Source organism: Nipponia nippon, unplaced genomic scaffold (assembly GCF_047370975.1).
Source record: "Nipponia nippon isolate SJK-2023a ecotype South Korea unplaced genomic scaffold, ASM4737097v1 scaffold_13, whole genome shotgun sequence".
NCBI classification, from domain to species: Eukaryota; Metazoa; Chordata; class Aves; order Pelecaniformes; family Threskiornithidae; genus Nipponia; species Nipponia nippon.
The window spans coordinates 9,702,865-9,721,767 of record NW_028262324.1 but is presented as its reverse complement, the minus strand read 5'-3'; the positions used below and the strand labels follow the sequence as shown (position 1 = coordinate 9,721,767).

At 38.4% G+C, this 18,903-nt stretch overlaps 1 protein-coding gene across 1 annotated transcript in view; it reads left to right on the top strand.

Moving 5' to 3' along the window:
* SLC9A8 (solute carrier family 9 member A8) overlaps positions 1-18,903 on the top strand; it is a 32,835-nt gene that overhangs the window by 3,467 nt on the left and 10,465 nt on the right. The window contains exons 3-10 of the mRNA XM_087749673.1: positions 2,301-2,381; positions 7,943-8,001; positions 11,541-11,624; positions 12,577-12,678; positions 13,372-13,406; positions 14,489-14,632; positions 15,948-16,086; positions 17,917-18,022. Coding sequence (XP_087605799.1) covers positions 2,301-2,381; positions 7,943-8,001; positions 11,541-11,624; positions 12,577-12,678; positions 13,372-13,406; positions 14,489-14,632; positions 15,948-16,086; positions 17,917-18,022 — 750 coding nt within the window. The remainder of the gene's footprint in view (positions 1-2,300; positions 2,382-7,942; positions 8,002-11,540; positions 11,625-12,576; positions 12,679-13,371; positions 13,407-14,488; positions 14,633-15,947; positions 16,087-17,916; positions 18,023-18,903) is intronic.

Here is an 18,903-nt window from a genome sequence, read left to right as displayed (position 1 = left end):
TAAAGACTGGTGGAGTGGAAGTGGGGTAAATACGTGGGGAATGGAGCCCTGCCAGTCTTCATGAATGGAGCCGTCCCTGCTCATCACTCCAAACGTGCAGCTTTGGCCCTGAACAAATTCCATGCCAGTAATTGAGCAAACGTTACTGTTTTTCATGAGTTCTTGCTCAGTTCGTAAGCCCGTCCATCTATTCACATGCACATCAATGAAATGCTCACCATGTTGTGTATGAACTGGGTGTATGAGTTAACAAGTGGGAGAATGCAGGCATCAGTGTCATACCTATTCCTTAGCACCATAGTGGAGAGTAGGATGATGAAAAGTGAGATTTGTATTTATGAGGTTTGTACTTTTTTGTGACACTGCGTAGTAAATACAGATCATGTTGTAGACCTCAGTAGTTCACAGGTGGTGTGATCCAGCAAACCACGCCAGTGCTCAGAACTACCTGTTGACCATTTTGCACCTTTTCAGGTTGTAAACTGAAATTCTTCTGAACCATCTGCGAGTAGCTGTTTGGTTTTTAGTTAACTAGAAGGAGCTGTTAAACCGAATCACTAAGAGCAGTTCCAAGAAGCTAATTCATTCCCAAGTTCAGAATGTGTGCCGTTGTAGTGTGGCCTGGCACTGTGCTGCCCATGCCCACACTGCAATAGGGTGAGAGTCACAGACACAAGGCACAAGGAGAATGAAGATTCCCATTGCAGTTATGAGCAGGTTTGCTAGATACACAGTTTAAAACAGTTTCTGCTGTGATTAACAGGCCACAACTTGATTCCAGTATATCAAATGCTATTGACTTTGCTTGAGCTTCAGTTGCTTTCTGACAAAACGCGAGCAGTAATACTGCTTATATCCCAGGCCACTGCAGGATGATTTGTTAGCAAATAGAGCGAAATACATGTATTACAGACACGCAGGCCAGACGTTGTTTCTTTGTTTGACCCTTTGTTGAGCTAAATTAAAATGAAAGAATTGTGGTACTTTCAATGCGGGGAATATTCAGATCAAAATTGTTAGGAATTTAATGATCCAGGATTATTTGATTCTTATAGCTAAGTTTCCTGTCTGCAGTAGTTCTGGAAGAATCAAGTGGTGTTTTCCAGCCGTACCCACGGATGGTACCCAGATCTGCTGTAGATCCTTTGTAATTTGCCTTTGGCATTGGCATAGAGGCTGTGATGGGATCTTCATATTACTGTAACCTTTGTTTTTGTTGTGAGACACAGACGTTCTCCCTACTGGGTGAAAGACATTACTACAGTATAAAACTAAATTTTTAAAAACAGAAAGTGAGTGTTGCATCAGATTTAAATTCAGATTTTTTTTTAACTTCAAGCCAAATCTGTTCTGTATTTTTCTACACTGGTCCTTTCCCCTCACTGATTTAACTTTTACCAATGCTCAGCAGTAAATGTCTCTTGCTGATTTGGATAAGAATTTGGCTGATGCTTGTTATGAGAGCTAGGATATTTAAACTGTTACCCATTCTGCAACCTCATAGTCCCACTGAATGGGAGTTACAGAGGCTATGGAGCCAGACTCTTCTAAGGTGCACAAAAGAACAAGAAGCACCAGTCACAACTTGCAACAAGGGAAATGCGGATTCGAGAGAAGAAGAAAATTCTTCACCATGAGACTTAAGCACTGGAACTGGGGTTGAGAGAGGTTGTGACTCTTTATCTTCAGAGCTTTTCATACATGACTGGACAAGGCCCTGGGCAACCTTCTTTGACTTTAGAAGTTTGCCCTGCTTTGAGCAGGGAGTTGGACTAGATGACCCCGAGAGATCCCTTCCAGTGTGAATTTTTCTGATTCTGTGATTATTCATTTGGGTAAAGCCCATCTGCTCAGAGGGACTCAGATGTGAAAGTATGTAGCTTTGAAATTTTAATTGAGGCCATGTGTACATGTATGTTTTGTTTAAAAAAACAGGAAATGTTTACCAAAAACGTTATTACAACAGTGTATTCTGTATAACTGACATTTTTTACAGCTACTGCCCAGAGAAGGTTTTCTTGTAAGCTGAATCAGGCTCTAAAAGTAGTAATACTGGTATTTTTAGAAGATAATTTTAAATCCTAAAATTTGTCTTAGTTATTTTCTGCCATCTGTAGATCCATTTACGTACTTCAGTGAGAATTAGGTTTGAACTAAAATTTGGTTACTTGCATTAGTTGATTTCTACTAAATCATTAGGAGAAGTTTTGCTGCATGTATTTTAGAAATACTACTTAAAAGTATATTTTATTCTCTTCTAAGACTTCTAAATCTACTATTTATTTTTTTTTCCTTCACAGCTATCTGCATCATATTGGTGCATTTACTGATAAAATATCGACTTCATTTTTTACCAGAGAGTGTGGCTGTTGTTTCTTTAGGTGAGTAACCATGACATTTTTATACTGAATTTGTGTTAATTCAGGGACTCTCAGTAGTCTGTACTTGAAATAATGCTCTGTTGTGTGTTAACCATCACTAGAAAGATGCAGGAAACTGGATGCAGTGAAGAAAACAACCAATTCATAGAATTAAATTCATGGAAGAAATCAAGAGATGAGCAAGTCTCTGGCCCAGTAAAATGACACATATAGGCACTATAGGGATGCCACTACCTAAGTACCTTGGCAGCTTCCTCTATTTTTGCATATGCACTGTAGGACAAGATACTGCAGCACTCCCTGGCAGCGAGACTCCGGCCTTCCCTTTGAAGTGCTACATGTATTTGTATGAGTTTCAGTAGAATTATGTCTGTATATGTGACTTTAATCTATCTGGGGACTGAAATTGTATCCTGAAAACTTGCCTGGACTGCCAGATACTTAACTATCCCTGTAGTACCATGACGAACTCTTCCTGTGACTTGAGCTATAAGAATGCCACCCTTAATGAAGATCAAGTGCTTAGTTAATTTGAATTAAATTTGGAGTATTCCTAAGCCTGTAGTTTTATGTTAGGATAATTTCATTTATTTGTATGCTGTTGCTCCTGATTTATAAATGTGTAAATGAGGAGGAAATCAGGCCAAATACATTTATTATTTTCTGTACATACTGCCTAACGTAATATGTAAAGAACCTGGTCTAACTAATCCCAGCAGCAGTTTTTCAGCTGTCTCTGTAACTTGTTTACAAGAATCTGTGATATTTTTGCTTCTGTTACTAGTGACACTTTCACTGACAGCCATTCTAAAAATACAACAAAAAGAGAAAGATGCTTAGCTGTAATTCAAACGTAGTGTGGAGGAGTGTAATACTTGTTGAGCAGGTAGATTTTTGTCTTTCTCTTGGGCTTTGCCTACTGTACTCCCTGGTACTTTCTTCTTTCATATTTCTTAACTGTATTTTCACACAGTTTCTCAGTGGGAGGAGATGAGGTTTCTGGTGCTTGTCAGTACCTTATGCTTTCTGGAAAGCAGGAATCTTCTTGCATCTTGGGTGCTAGATTGAGAAGATCTTAGAGCTGTTACTTAGCAGAAAGAAAAACGTATTTTCCTGCAGGTGTCACTCCCTGAATTTTTAGATAACTCTATTTGATGCAGACCACATCACGTTACTAGTATAGTAGAAGGTACTGAAGCTTGAAGAGACATTCACTTGCAGGGCCCTATTTGAGTTTCAATATTTCTGTGCAGCTGAAAAACAAATAGACCTATGTTGTGGTTTAACCCCAGCCAGCAACTAAGCACCACCCAGCTGCTTGCTCACTCCACCCCGGGAGGGATGTAGGAGAGAATCAGAAGAGTAAAAGTGAGAAAACTTGTGGGTTGAGGTACTGTTTTAATAGGTAAAGCAAAAGCCTTGCATGCAAGTAAAGCAAAACAAGGAATTCATTCCCTACTTCCCATTGGCAGGCAGGTGTTCAGCCATCTCCAGGAAAGCAGGGCTCCATCATGCGTAACGGTTACTTGGGAAGACAAACACCATCACTCTGAACGTCCCCCCTTTCCTTCTTCTTCCCCCAGCTTTATATGCTGAGCATGATGTCATATGGTATGGGACATCCCTTTGGTGAGTTGGGATCAGCTGTCCAGCCGTGTCCCCTCCCAACTTCCTGTGCACCCTCAGCCAGCTCGCGGGTGGGGTGGGGTGGGGTGGGGTGAGAGGCAGAAAAGGCCTTGACTCTGTGTAAGCAGTGCTCAGCCGTAACGAAAACATCCCTATGTTATCAACACAGTTTCCAGCACAAATGCAAAACATAGCCCCATGCTAGCTGCTATGAAGAAAATGAACTCTATCCCAGCCAAAACCAGCACAAACTGTAAGACATCTGTCATAGTGCTGGTATGGATTTCCTGGGTATTGCACGCACACCTCATCTTTATAGGAACAGCATCCATCAGACTTTGTGCGTTTATGCTTCTGTCTACCATAGTATGACATAGAGAGATCAGAGCTGCTGCAGCTCATCCTGACTTACTTTGTTATCCCCATAGAAACCGTGCAGTATTTGATTCACTATTGACACACTTCTCTTTCCTTCCCTTCTTAGATTATTGCTGTGGACAGGTGAGATCTCTTGTGTAGTATATCTTCCAGTGTCTTGAAAGGTTCCAAAAGGACATTACTGTGTCCATCCTCTTTGTACACAAAAATCCAGGTGAAAGGTGTTGATTTGGCTTCTAATCAGGTTAGTTACCATTGTTATTAAATAGCTAATCTAAACTTAAGCATAATCCCCAATTTAACATGCAGCAGTATATTGATTGCCATTGCTGGCATAGTTTTGGATTTTCTTTACTATCGTTGCTTATATTCTGCCCCAAGCCAGCTACTGGGCAGTGCTGAGCTGAGGTGTTAGACAAGCTTGTGTCACTGCTCCTGCTGAGCTTTGCAGAGAGCAGCAGAGGTACAGACACTCTTCTTTTTCTTGTTCTGGGCATCTCAGCAGCAGGACAAGGATTTTAGCTGTGCTGGTATGTTCTGTCCTCCTGTCAGTCCCAACAAAAGCTTGTTCATGAAAGTGCTAAGTTTTTGTGCTGGGGCTGTCACTGCTACTCAAGATGGGTAAGAAGGAGCAGCAGTGCCTCTCTTGTATTTTCGTAGAGGGTATGTAGGAAACTTTCACAGTTTGGTTTTCAGTGTGAACCACAGCATCGCTGTAGTGTATCTCCCAAACCAGATGAGATGATACCAGTAAATGCAATTCCACGAAGTCAAGAGAGTGTTATACCCAGTAGCAACCCAGCTAACAGATGTCCTGTGTCACTTAAGCCTTATTTATTTAGTTTATTGACTCAGTCATATTTAAACTACTGTCAGCTCTGTTGACAGGACGTGGCATCTGTAATAATCATTGGAATTGCCAGCTAATTGCTGGTCAGTGAACCTCTGTTACCGGTAATGATCTACACAGCTGCAAGAGCACAGCTTGAGTTTCAAGTATCCAGTTTTGCTAGCAGCGCCAAAAGTGAGGTGTGTCCTATTTTGACTTGTAAATTAAGCAAATGTTCTCATGCAGTTATTGAAGGCTAATAATAATGGCAGCAGAGAAGATAAGTATGATTTTCACAACTGTTTTTCCTCCTATTGTCTAAGCTGTTGCTTTACAGTTTCTAGGCCATGTTACTCTCCTGGTGGACAGGGCAGGAGTGCATTCTCTAAGGCTGGATTTTGATCTTCGTCCTTAAAAGTTACTGGAATTTTGTTGGTAAAAGTAGGTGCCAGAAAAGTTTTTCTCTTTGATTTGGTACTAAGGTTTAAGATGTTCTCAGGCAAAATAAATGTTGGTTATAATAAGAAAATTCCTATAACATTTTCAAAAGAATGAGGCTTAGATTAACTCTTACAGACTTAGCTTTCCAATTAGTCCCTTAACAAAACCGATCTACCTGATTTAACAGATGGAAGCAGCTGAACAAAAACTGCTTTCATTAATCTAGTAACAAAAGAAGAGTAGTTTGTAAAGATGTCTGGGACAGGTTTTGAAAACCAGCGTCAAAGTTTGATTCTGCTGCTATTAAACCCTCTGGGTGATGCATTATTTTGTGCAGCTCTCTTTCATGACTTTGCTTAGCATAATCTTAGTTTAGTAGTACTGTTGTGTGTAATATGCAGCTAGAAGTAACTTGTGCTATATGAAGGTGTAAGTTGTATGATTGAGGCGCTCCTCCTTTTCCCTGAACCTCTGCTGTTGCCTTACATTTGTATTGTTGTTCATTTAACTTTTGATACCATGAAAGGGCCTCGTCTGTCCATGACACTGTTGTTAGGCTCAGTTTGTGGTTAGCTTTTCCTCTAAAAAAGAGATTGAGACTGGCCTTTTACTTAAGCCTCTTGAGCTCTTAGGAGTGCCCAGCTTGTAGCCCACAGGCCATGGTTGGCCTGCTCACAGGGGTCCAATTTCACAAAGTTGCGCTGGAGCCCTCCACGTCAGCAGAAGTGACTTAAAGGATTCTCTTTTCTTTTAAATCCCCTCTAAACATAATTTTATTTGAGGGCTCTCAATACTAATTCATAAAATACTGGAAGTTTGTTCAGGAAGTACACGTCCTGAAGTCTGTGCCTTCAGATGTATAGGCTCTGGTTGTCATGTTGTGCTTTTTCCGCATATAAATTTCTTGTTAAGTGATACAAGTACTGCCTGTGCCAGTTGAAGACGATGCTGCTCTGCAAAAATTAGAAATGTTCTAGTCCTTGGCTTCTGCCACAGCTTCCACCCCAAAATGGAAAGCCTGACTGTTAGTACTGAGACCTGTGTTTATATGGCATGTGAGTGGCTGCATCTCTGCATTCTGTCCTCCTTCAAAGAACAGCAGACCTCTGATGTGCCTTCATTAATGTTTTGCTCTTCCTTTCCATAGAAACCATTTCATGGAACAATTATTTCTATCCTCTGGGACCAATGCCTTCACATATTTTTGTATGAAAGAAGGCTTAAGCCTCATGGCTTTGTGTGTATGACACATCCATCAGGAGTAATCCACGTGATGCTATTTGTAAGACTCTTTTGATAGCTACAGCATGAGAGAATAAAAACACATGAGTTACAGGAAAGCATATTTTAAGCTTCTCGGCCACTTCTTACCTTTTATTCAATGTATTTCAATTCTACATCCCAGTGTTTGACTATGAAGTCTCCATTCTCTAAATAATAAAACACAACTATGCAGAAACATAGATCTGGAATCTGACTAAAGGGAAATTCCTCATAACTCCTTGAAAGCAATTAATGACAGGTCATGAATTATCTTCATGAATTCCAGAAGAAATCTTGTTAGTTTGGAGTTTTCTGTCTTATCTGTTTGAAGATATATAGGAGAAAAGACCACTATAACCTTTAACCATTGAGTTTGCAGCACCCTTGATAAAATTCTTTTATACTCAAATTAGTATTTCTACATGACTTAAAAGATGTGTAATTCATTTGGGAAATAGTTCTGACAGTGTCTCCACCCTGATCAGTATTTGTTGCCTACCTCATTGCCAGTAAGTGCTATGATTTCATTGAGACAAAATTCACTTCTGTGGAGAAGACGCATTTCACTTGAGCCGTGTTAACCCTGCAAATAGCATTGAAGTGACATGAAGGCTTTGTGCTACCACACAGATATCTAACTCATAACTTCCTGGTTCTTTAGCAAGAAAGGTGGGATTTTATTTGAATGCAGCTCAGATGAGAAGTGTTTTTGAGTAGTTAAACCTGTTACCTTTATGAACCAATGAACACAGCAGTCTCAGTATGCGTGTTCAGTATTTGGATATCCCAAGTGACAATCTTTTGTGTAGGGAAGCTATGTAATTATGTAACTTATTGGAAACTGTCATATGTTGGACCCAAAACCACTTTGTGTTTTTTGTGATTTAGGAATGAAAGACTTGCTGCTTCATGTCTTGCGTTGTTTTCACCTTTAAAACTTTGTTGACTGAGAGTCGATAAACAGTTAATGGAACCAGTAATGTGTTTTGTGAATATTTCAGAATGTTATCTCATTCTCTCCTAGGTATCCTTATGGGAGCTTTTATAAAAATCATAGAGGCTCAAAAGCTGGCCAACTGGAAGGTATATTCAAAGCAATTGATTTTTAATTGTAGAACAATCCTTAAACGTTTAAAATAAGACTGTTTGTAATATTAGTTTCTTTAGATGTAATCTCCAAAAATGTATGTACATTATACTTGATGCCAAAGTTTGGGGTTTTTTTAATAATAATACAAGCAGTTTGAAGTCCCGATCCTGCTGAACATTTTCTACACAATATTTTTTTCCCTGAGTAATCCTTTTTACGATACCAAATCTGCTCCTATTAGATACATGGTAGAAGAAGGTACTGGGCATCTTTGGAATCAGTTACAGTAAAAAATACAGCAATTCAGTTATTTGTCTTGTATACTTTTTGACTGTATTTAGTCCTCTTCCTCCTTTTGGATTTAATTTTGTAGGTGTTTTCATAGGAAAAAAAAAAGTGTTTTGATGGGTTGTAAAGTCACATGTTTCACCTGAAGATGGTAGCATAGATTTCACAGAGGTAAAAAGGAGCACTTCTTCAGAATAGCTGTGCTAAAAGTCATGTTATTTACTTATTTTTGTTTACTTATACTTAAAGCTGCAACAAATTGTGGTGCTAAGAACAGACAGTCCACAAAGCAATCCATTCAGCATGGCATGTTTCTTGGGTACTCCGTTGCTTCTCATGGAAAGACTGCCAAAACCAACGTGCCTGAAGCAGCAGCATTTTTCACACTGGCTGAGACCATGGAAACATGACTTGAGCAGCTTTATTTCCAGCAGAAAATACAGGCAAAGCTTGTGTGCAGAAGGTTGTCCTTGTCCTGGTGCCTGGAGCTTTACAAACTTAGGTATTAGGAAGAAAATGTTAACAGTGATGGCAACCAAACATAGGAACACATGACCAGAGAGGTTGTGGGAATCTCCATCCACAAAGATACTCAAAACTTGGCTGGAAAAAGCCTTGAGCAGCTGAAGTTCCTCTGAGTTGGCCCTGCTTTAAGCAGGGGCTTGGATCAGACACCTCCAGAGGTCCCATCCAACCTGCATTAGCGTGTAATGCTATGAGGGCTTATCTGTGCACATGTGGAGTTACAGAGGCTTCCCCAGAGAGGGAGAATCCTGGCAGAAGTATCTCCAAGAAGTGAAGTCTACAGTGAAGCAAGGATTTTGCCTCCTACAGTTTATCCACATCATCAAAGCAATGAACTCTTCACTAGTCCTGCTTTAATTTAAAATCTTGCAGTATTTAAATTGTGATTTTGTTTCATAGGATCAGTTTATTAGGATTAGATCAGTGAACTGGTTGAAATCACAGTGATGTGAATCTCCAGTTTTAAACAGGATTTATATTAGCAAGCTGAAAATCTTGGTCTGAGTAGTGAATTTTAATCCTAGCTTGCAGCTTAATATTTCTTGGCAGTTATTTCCCTAAAGGAAGATTTTTTTTTTTCTCCTTAGTTGAAATACATTAAAATGCATAGATTTTCAATCAGATGTAGCTTTTTAATTATGTATTATACTTTTTTTTTGTCAGCTAACTACACTAATTCTGCATACATTCATTTAAGCAATTACATAGTTCGAGTCATGTTGTGATATTTCATTTTTACACATTTACTTATTAGAAACAGTGGGTAGTGCATTAGCTAGTGTTTTTTCATTCCTGATTTGTGTCAACTGGATTTGACTTAAAGTTGAAAGTCAGTTAAACAGCCACAAAATCAGCATTTTAAAATAACTTATTAGTTAAATAAAATAACCTGAAGATAATCAGTAGGTAGGAAGAAAAAAGAAAGCTTAAAGTATGCTCTGGTTTGAGCACTGATTCCATGAACACAGGAAATACTGATCATAGCTAGTGAATTACGTAGGTTATTTCTGGTAAGCATTGGTCAAATCTTGGGAGGCACTGGGGATGCTGCAGCTGGTTGCTCAGGTTATCAGCTAAGGTATGGGGTCACAAATCACATTATTATGTGCTTATTTAAGTTACTTTCACTGTATTAAAGCTTAGGTTTTAACATAGGCTGTCATAATTTCAGATGTGAAATGTTCTAATCAAGAATTATTATCTACTTTATAAAATGGTTTTAAATGGTTCTAAATGTTGTTAAATCTACTAGAGAATTTTTGTTTATCTGATACGGAAAAAAATAGGATATTTAACTGCAGGCTGTATCCGTGTACAAAGCAAATCTTGGATCATGTCCCTGCCCTAAAAACTTTGTAATGCAATTTCTTGCAATCATGACTTACTCAGTTTTCAGTGGACCTCGTACTTGCTGGTAATTCTTGCTGGCTCGCATGGCTGATAATTACAGTCCTCAGGTTTTACTGTCGTGGTCTCTGCTTCAATGCAGCACAAATGCAGTTCTTCCTTTTCATTATTTCTCGCCTCCTTGTCCAGCTCTGCTTTCAGGGGCTTTTAAACAGTGTGATTAATCAGGTATGTGGGTTTTTTGTTCTAGCGCAGTTACTGTATTGACAGAAACTAGGTAGCGTTAGCCTTCGACGCGCGGAATTGTGCATGCAGAATAATGGACTAGAGCATTTCAGTATAAAGGATGAGTTTTATTTTCTAAGTCCCCCAAATCCTTTAAGATGATTATCGCTGGTACAGACAGGAATGAGACTTTAAAGAGATGAGTACTTCTTTTTTGAAAGCTGGTGTATTAACAGAACAGTCAATCAGCTGTTTAACATGGATTTAAACAAATTAATCATTACTTACAAAGGCGACACGTTCTGCTGTATTCACAACTGTGGGGACCAGGAGGGAGCCTGGTGGGTAAGGAGAGAGAGAGGCACATTCAGCCGTGATTAATTTGCCTTCTGTGCCTAGTCTGCCAGCAGAAAAAAAATCAGTGTCAGTTTGGGGGTACAACTCCATAAAGCAGTGTTAGCCAAGTGGTGAGACAGGCGACAAAAGAGTAAGGTCACCAAAAAATAACATCTTACTTCACAGTAGGTTTAATTTATATCACTCTGATGGTAAAAAGGAACCATCAGAATAGTACCATTAAATTACAGGCATAAATTACATTTGCCAAGAAGAATCAAGCCTCGGACTGTTAACAGTGGTACATATCTTAAGCTTGTTCACTTGCAAGTGTACTAAGATGATGATCTGATTTCTTCTTGTCAGGTGGTGAGTTTTCTAGTGAAACTGTACTTCATCACAGTTAACCTAGATTATATGCAAACCAGTGGCCAAGAGGTCGCCATGCGTTGACAGTCCTGACAGATTTTGAGACTGTGAGATGAAACAGGAATACTTTTTGTGGAAACAGAAATACTTCTCCTTTGCCATAAATAACCTGTTTTCTGTGCAGCTTATTGGGAGACAGGAATTTAAAATAAGTAAGGCCTATATTTCTATCACTGGATAAAAAAATCCCAATAGAAGTAGCAGCCCTGGAGTAGTTTACTATTCTTCAGTCTCTTATTTTGTGATAAGAAGGGAGAAAGATTAATGCCATTTTCATTTTCCAACATTTTTTTTTTTTTTAAATAACTTCCCTTTTGGAAGATTTGCTGTTATTTCAATAATTATGATATCCTTGAAATTATACTTCATTTTTGTTTTGCAGGAAGAAGAAATGTTTCGTCCAAATATGTTTTTTCTGCTTTTGCTTCCACCTATTATATTTGAATCTGGATACTCATTGCACAAGGTTAGCCCCTGCCAGACACTCATTTTACATGTTGAGGTTTTGTTTGGAACACATTCTGCTTTTAGTTCATGAAGTTTAGAATAATTGTGTTGGATTCCATCATATTAATCATTGGGGAACTGAGAGTGCAGAATTTAAGCCTCTTCAACCCAGAATGCAGGGAATGTAGCTTGGTACTGTTAACTGAATGTTGGCAAAGTGTTAGGTACTGCGCAGAGGCGGTTTTCCTTGGCTGGAGAGGTTTCTTACCTCATCAGAGCTGTACAAGAGCTGATGTGAAGGAGGCAAAATGGGAAGGACTAGGATCAGAAGTGGGAAAGGTGGGGTCATTCCATAGCTAAAGAAGAGGAAAATGTTTATGAGGGTTTTCACCCTTTGCCTGGGAGCCTGTGTTTCCATGGGCATTTCTCACAGCAGTTGTCCTGGCTGAAGTGGTTCTGGTCCTCCCTGTGTGCTGCCTTTCTGCTTGAGCTGTGCTGCAGGAGAGGGAGTGAGCAGTGGGCAATAGTAATATCCTGAATTGGTACCAGCACTGAAGATTTTTTCATATAAAATCACAACATAAGAAATGGACTAGCAATTGGGAAGTTTACAAGCCTTTTTCAACATGTCGTGTCTGCAACAGATAGATTAATTTACAGTTCTGTCAGGTGGGGAGTATGTCAAAGGGCTGGTGAATATCCAGCTGCTTGTCTGAGGATTGGTTTGTTGTTAGGGTACCAGGCTGCCATCCTGTCCGGGGTGTCAGAAGGATTTGCTGTTGTCCTCAGGAGAGCAGGCTCTTTAGGGAGATGGTGTGGAGGTATGTCCTGGGGTACCTGGAACCAGACTAACAAAGCTTTATTGTCGGAATCCCAGTTGTGAATCAGAATCTAATTTAGATGCAAATCCAAACATGAGTTTTCCCTCAGATCATTTTCACTAATTTACTTACTTTATTGTTGTGTTTCAGGGTAATTTTTTTCAGAACATCGGTTCCATCACTCTGTTTTCTGTATTTGGCACTGCAATATCAGCTTTCATTGTAGGTGGAGGAATTTATTTCCTGGGCCAGGTGAGAATAACTGCTTTGAAGCACTTAAGTTTATCCAGCTTGCTCTTTGAAAGTCCATTTTTCAAGAGCAGACAAACAGTGAAAGTGAATTCCTGGGTCACAAAGTCCAGTTCTCTGCTATCGCAGAGGCAGTGTTATACAACCCCTTCCACAGATACAGCATGCTCTGTGTTAAAAGCAATTAAGACTTGAGGTTTACTTTTTTTGACTTACTCAATCTTCCTATCGGAAGGCTGTGCCAAAACCCGTATTCTCTAGAGCCATCTTCTAATTTCCACTATTAAACTTGTTTGTTCTTCTGTCAATAATTTTTTTCGCTTCTCTGCTTTGGTGTTTCCCCATTGATTAGATATAGACATAATTATATTTTCTTTCAGACTTCATTTTGGTAGGCAAACAATCCATACTTTCCTCTTTGCCTCTCAGATTTCCATTCCTTTGAATGCCTTAGTTACCTTACTCACATGTAGCTGCTACAGTTTCATCTGGTCTTCCCTGATTTTGGGTGACCAGAATTGTAGCAGTAGATCACTGTTGGAGGGCAGTGTTAGACTGGGTAACATCACTACTGTGATTTTTTTCGTGATAACGAACTTAGGATTTGATGAATAGTTTCATTTTTAAAAACAGCAGAAAAACACAGTTGATTGTGATTTTTTTTTTTTTTTTTTTATGTTTTACCTATTCTTTCAGGCTGATGTAATTTATAAACTCAACATGACAGACAGGTAAGCTCTTGGCAAAATGGTGTAGTATATGAAATGAAGCATTCTTGAAGATAACTGTATATGGGAAATGCACTGTAGTTGGCCAGCTCTTCTGGTTATTGTTTAGATTGCTTAGATTCAACATGGTGTATGAAACTAATAAATAGATCGCATTCTTCTAAACCTTATTTATGACACCCTTATTTCCAAATAGTATTCTGTGCTCAGTGATTTTTCTAGACAGGAAAGATAGTGGTTTTTTTAGCCAACCTTTAAAGTTAAAATATGTAAACTTTGATTAGTTGGTATTATTAATATGTGTGATAAGGGCACAACTTCCTTGTCCAAATCTTCTCTTAAAAGACACAATGAGTTTTTCAGTGTCAATAATGTAGATTTTTCAATAACTTCACAAAGGACGTAATCAGTTTTTTAGGAGTACACCACCCTGCCATTATATAAAGTTCGTTCCTGGTTTATTTGGGGTTTGTTTGTTTATTGTATAGCCAATGCAGCAGTTTTCTGTTAAAATCCATAAATAGATTGGGTGGCAAGCAAGAAACATAACAAGTAAAACATTTATGAACAGCAGAAATCTTGCTTACTTGGTTCCAGTGTTTGACTTTACACAGCTGAGCAGTCCCATTGCCTCTGTATTGTCTATCTTTGGATTCCAAAGTAATGAAGTTTTAGCAGTTCCCTTTAAATGTTCCTCTCTAGTACTCCTGAACAGGTAACACTATGCATGTGTGCTACAGGGTTTGGGCTGTGTCTGTAAAGTTGTTTGGTTTCCCGTTCCTCTGATGTTTTCTTATTTAGTTGGAGTAAGACATTGACACTGTTGTTGAGAGCTGGGAGATAGGTATTTCTCCAACATCTCTTCCAGCTGGACAACTACTTCTCTCTTTGGTGTATCAGTAAATGAAAAACAAAAACTTCCCTTTTGTCACTTCAAGTTCTTTATGAATGGGAATAGAGAGTGTAACTTTTCACTATGTAGAAACTATAACACGTAACGTCTTTGTTACTAGTTGTTCATGTAAGTTTACTAGGTACATATTTTTCTTTCATCTAGTTTTCTTTTTTGTTTTGTGTCCTCCCAGTTTTGCATTCGGCTCTTTAATATCTGCAGTTGACCCTGTGGCTACTATTGCCATTTTCAATGCCCTCAATGTGGATCCTGTACTTAACATGTTGGTTTTTGGAGAAAGCATTCTCAATGATGCAGTCTCTATTGTCTTGACCAAGTAAGTGCATTTGAACTACACGTGTTTATGGAAACAGCAACCACGTTATTTTCTGTTAATTAGTTATTCAGATCTACAGTAATTCTTCTACCTCCATTTGGAACAAATCATGTATTTCTGGTGTAAAGCTGAATTTTGTATGATCCTTCTTTGTTAAAAGCAATCCGTAACATAAACTGCGCAGGCAGAAGACAGTAAATGGTTGTCTTATTACCACTACCTCAGTACCTCATCTCATTGACCCCAGATAACTGATTGCTTTCTAAGTTCATACATTTACCAGCTCTCTTTCCATCTGAGGGTCCTGACAACAGAAAACCAACACGTGTCCTTTCAGGCTTGCACACAAATATTTACCTTGCCAAACACGCAGCCGTGTCTCCTATATCGTTGGCTTATACCCAGAGTCACACTTCAGTTGGGAGTGTGAGGGGGCTACATCAACATCCATGCAATAGTTTTATATTTATGTTGAGGCTATCACAGGGAGGAAGAACATCCAACATCCTTAGCCTTTGTCCATGATAATTCTTTGGGGCTGAGAGAATAAAAAAAAAATATAGATAAATCTTCATGTTATTGCTGAAGTCAATAGATGTGACTCTGAATGTATAGAAGGAGCAGATATACTAAGAAGGTGCTGAAGTTAGTAACTTTTCTTTGAACTAATTTCTTTTAATACAGTCGTGGTTCTTTTATGGAAGACCATGAAGGCTAACAGCAGTCAAAAGGAACACTAGTTAGAATCCATGTCGTCTTTGCATAGAATTTGATGAAATACATTCCTGAAATTCAAAGAGATTTCTCCCCTTTCTTCCTAAGAGCTTCTTCGTTTTTCTTACGTGACCTTCTTGTCTTTCATTCACACCTAAATATTTGATAAGAGGTCGTCCTGTTCATTTGTTCTTCTCCGAAGATCATGTGATCTGTCTCTTTTCTTTTTCATGCCCTGAGTTTTTACCACTGCAAAATGTGTTTTCTTTTCCTTTTCAAAGTTTGAAAATTGTTTTGCAGTACTGGGCATTATCATAGCCTATTTACGCCATTCTGGGGATTCTTCACAAGAGCGATGCTGGATTTCCAGATTTTTAGCAGAATTAGGTTTCCCTTTGGGGATTACACTAAGACTTGATTTAACATCTTTTGACATTCCTCTTGTTATATATATATATCACAGTAAAAGCCTTTTAAGAGTGGTAGCAACAAAGAAATGGAAATCTTTTTTGTTGTTGTTCTCAAAAGATGCTTGGTATTTTTGGATCCAGGCTTAGAATTTATAACCGTTTCTTTTTATTTATTTTTTCCTTATATCTAGCACAGCAGAAGGTTTGACAAGAGAAAATATGTCAGATGTAAGCGGATGGCAAACCTTTCTACAGGCACTAGGATACTTTCTTAAGATGTTCTTTGGCTCTGCAGCGCTTGGCACACTTACTGGTCTTATTTCTGCATTAATATCCTTTTTTAATGTTGGTGATGCACATGTATAACTTGGTGAACTTCAGCATTCTAATAGTATTTTTCTTTCCCATCTTGTCCAGCATTTCTTAGGGGAAATTTCTTATTAGACGTTATTTTGTTGGCTGAGGATTTTCTCATGCTTATTTTGTTTTTATGTTAGTGTGCATAGGTGTGTATTAAAAAGTTTCATCAAATTTTTATGAACATAATTAAGGTCTGAAATGCTCTAAGTAGCTTATATTATGTGCATTGGAGTGTTATAAAATATGGTAATTCCATTTCAATACTGATCCATTTTTACAAGCATATGGCTCCTTTTTTACATACATAAAACAGTTAATTAAAAAGAGAAAAAAAGCTGCTTTTCCCGAGGGCTTTTGAGTCAGACTAGCTCATTTGTCCCTATGTATCATATTCAGGCAGCTGAATACGGTTCTATTTGGATTTACGTTGAGTTATATTTTGCCTCTTCCGCTTCCATGAATTGGTTGCTAAACAACCCAGAAGCTTCTCTGCTGAGATTAGGAAGGATGTTTGTTGTAAGTCAGACATCGTTGTTACTTTTCAGAGCTTGTTTAATGTTAACACTGACTTCACTGTAGGTAATCTTTTGTGCTAGGCTTGTACAACAGTTATTCGTGTCATCTGGGACATACAGTTAGGCACTTTGTTTGTAAATAACAAGAATAGAGTGATTAAATATAGACCTATTTCCTCTCTTGGTTCATTAGCCTGATTCTATGAACTTTTAAATTATTCCATACATCACAACAAAAGAGGGAGACAGATGTTCAACACCTCTTTCACTGATACCTAAATGATATTAAGACAAAGAGAAAAGCAGCTTACCTGCCCTATTACAGTTATTTGTGCCTTAAAGTATTGGATTTACCCTATGCATGCAAAATTTCAATGCAGCAAAGGACATCTCTTATTGGTTGCCAGCAGATAAGTATAGTTGAAGGTTGTTGCTGGTTCATGACCCAGCAGAAATGTGAACTTCCATGTCACAGGCATCTAATCCTCTGAATTTTAACAAAGATGGTAGGTGGAGTATTTTAAGCATTAAGGCAAGGATGTGATTGAAGGAATATTCCTCACTGTTAATATTACTGCAAATCTATCGTATCCATTTGAAAGTAACTAGAAGCCTAGTGACTGAACAGAGGAGATTGCTTGCATGCTTAGTGTGGCAAATAACGATGTCTGAGACAAAATTTACTTGTACTTGGCAGCTGTGCTGCAGAATCGTACGTGAGATGCAAAGCAGAACTTGCGGCCCTTGACAAATGTCCACGTTTATGACTACAAATGTGAAGTAAGTTTTAAATATCTTGAGTTTCAAAAGGACGTTATTTTTGTTAAAACATAAATGAGAGCTATTTTACTTTTAATTTGATGTTTCATAGCTCTCCCCTATTTTTAGAAAAGCCTTTACTATTTAATGATCCTCTGCGGTTTTTCTGCTATAGTTTTGGAGCAGAGATTTTAAAGACTGAACAAGTAGGGAAATGGCCCTTCTAGATCCAAACGATTCGGCATGTTGTTATCAGTATGGTATAGGTGCATCAGTAGGAGATCTTTTCTGTCTCTAGGTCTGTCTATTCTGGTAGACTTCTACAAGCAATAGCTTCTATAACACTCCTCGGAAGAAATTATTAATCTTTCCATACTTGAGTCAAAGGCCAATGTGTAGACTTTATTGGCTATGTGACAGATAACTACATTAAGCCTAATCATTGCTTTGTAGTGGAATGACACAGATTTAAATTTTTCTTTGGAGTTTTTTTAATTTATTTTTTCCATAACGTTTTCATGTGTACGTGCTCAAGCACATTGATTTAAGGAAGACACCCTCCCTAGAGTTTGGGATGATGATTATCTTCGCTTACCTTCCTTATGGACTTGCAGAAGGTATCTCACTCTCAGGTGAGTAGCAAAATGAGTATGTGAAAGTTTCTTTGATAAACTTAGGGAGCAGATATTATTTGTGTCTAAGAGGGCCCCTGGTTTTTTTACACGTTTTCTCATTTAACCTGTGCTCTTACTTTTAACTTTGGCTTACTTTAAAGCACTTAATCTCTACTTCATGTTATAAAAGTATAGAAAAGGTAATTGCAGTTTTCATAAGCATTAGTTAGCCAACATAAATATTAGTATTCTTCCCAGTTACCTCTACCTAACACAGAACTAAAATTTCAGCTGCATGCTGTAGGTCTCGCCTACATCAGCTAACTCAGATAATGTCCAGCCTACTACCCTGTAGCTGTTTTTCTGCCTGTCCTTCAGTGCCATTGGGGAAATCAGCTGAGACCACTGAGTGTTGTATATATCTCTGAATACTTGGTAGAAGTTTTGCTGAAGGCCACGAGAAGAGGCTTACAGGTGAACTTCTTCCATCATTCTGTAGAATTGGCTACAAAGACAGGGTCCAGTTCTGCTGGATGCCCAATGCTTCTGACCTTTGCTGATTTAAGTGTTTTTTTAAGGCAATCAGCCTGTCTCATTTCTCAAAGGAAAGTGGGAAGGGATGCAGCAGTTAGTATAATTCAAATAGCTAGGGAATCTGCTTGGTTTGGTTTTCTTTCTTTTTTTTTCCTTGGGTTGTTTTTTGTGTTTAAGTGCGTTAGAAGATACATTTGCTCTCCAACTTGGACTATATAAGAATGTTACAAGTTTGTGAGGAGTAGTAGCAGGACTAGATTTCTTGTAAGTGAGCTGCAGGTATGAAATCAGACTTTCTGAAAACATACATGTGCGCTGATGTGAATATTTTGGAATGGAACTGTAGCAGTGTATATCAGCATACC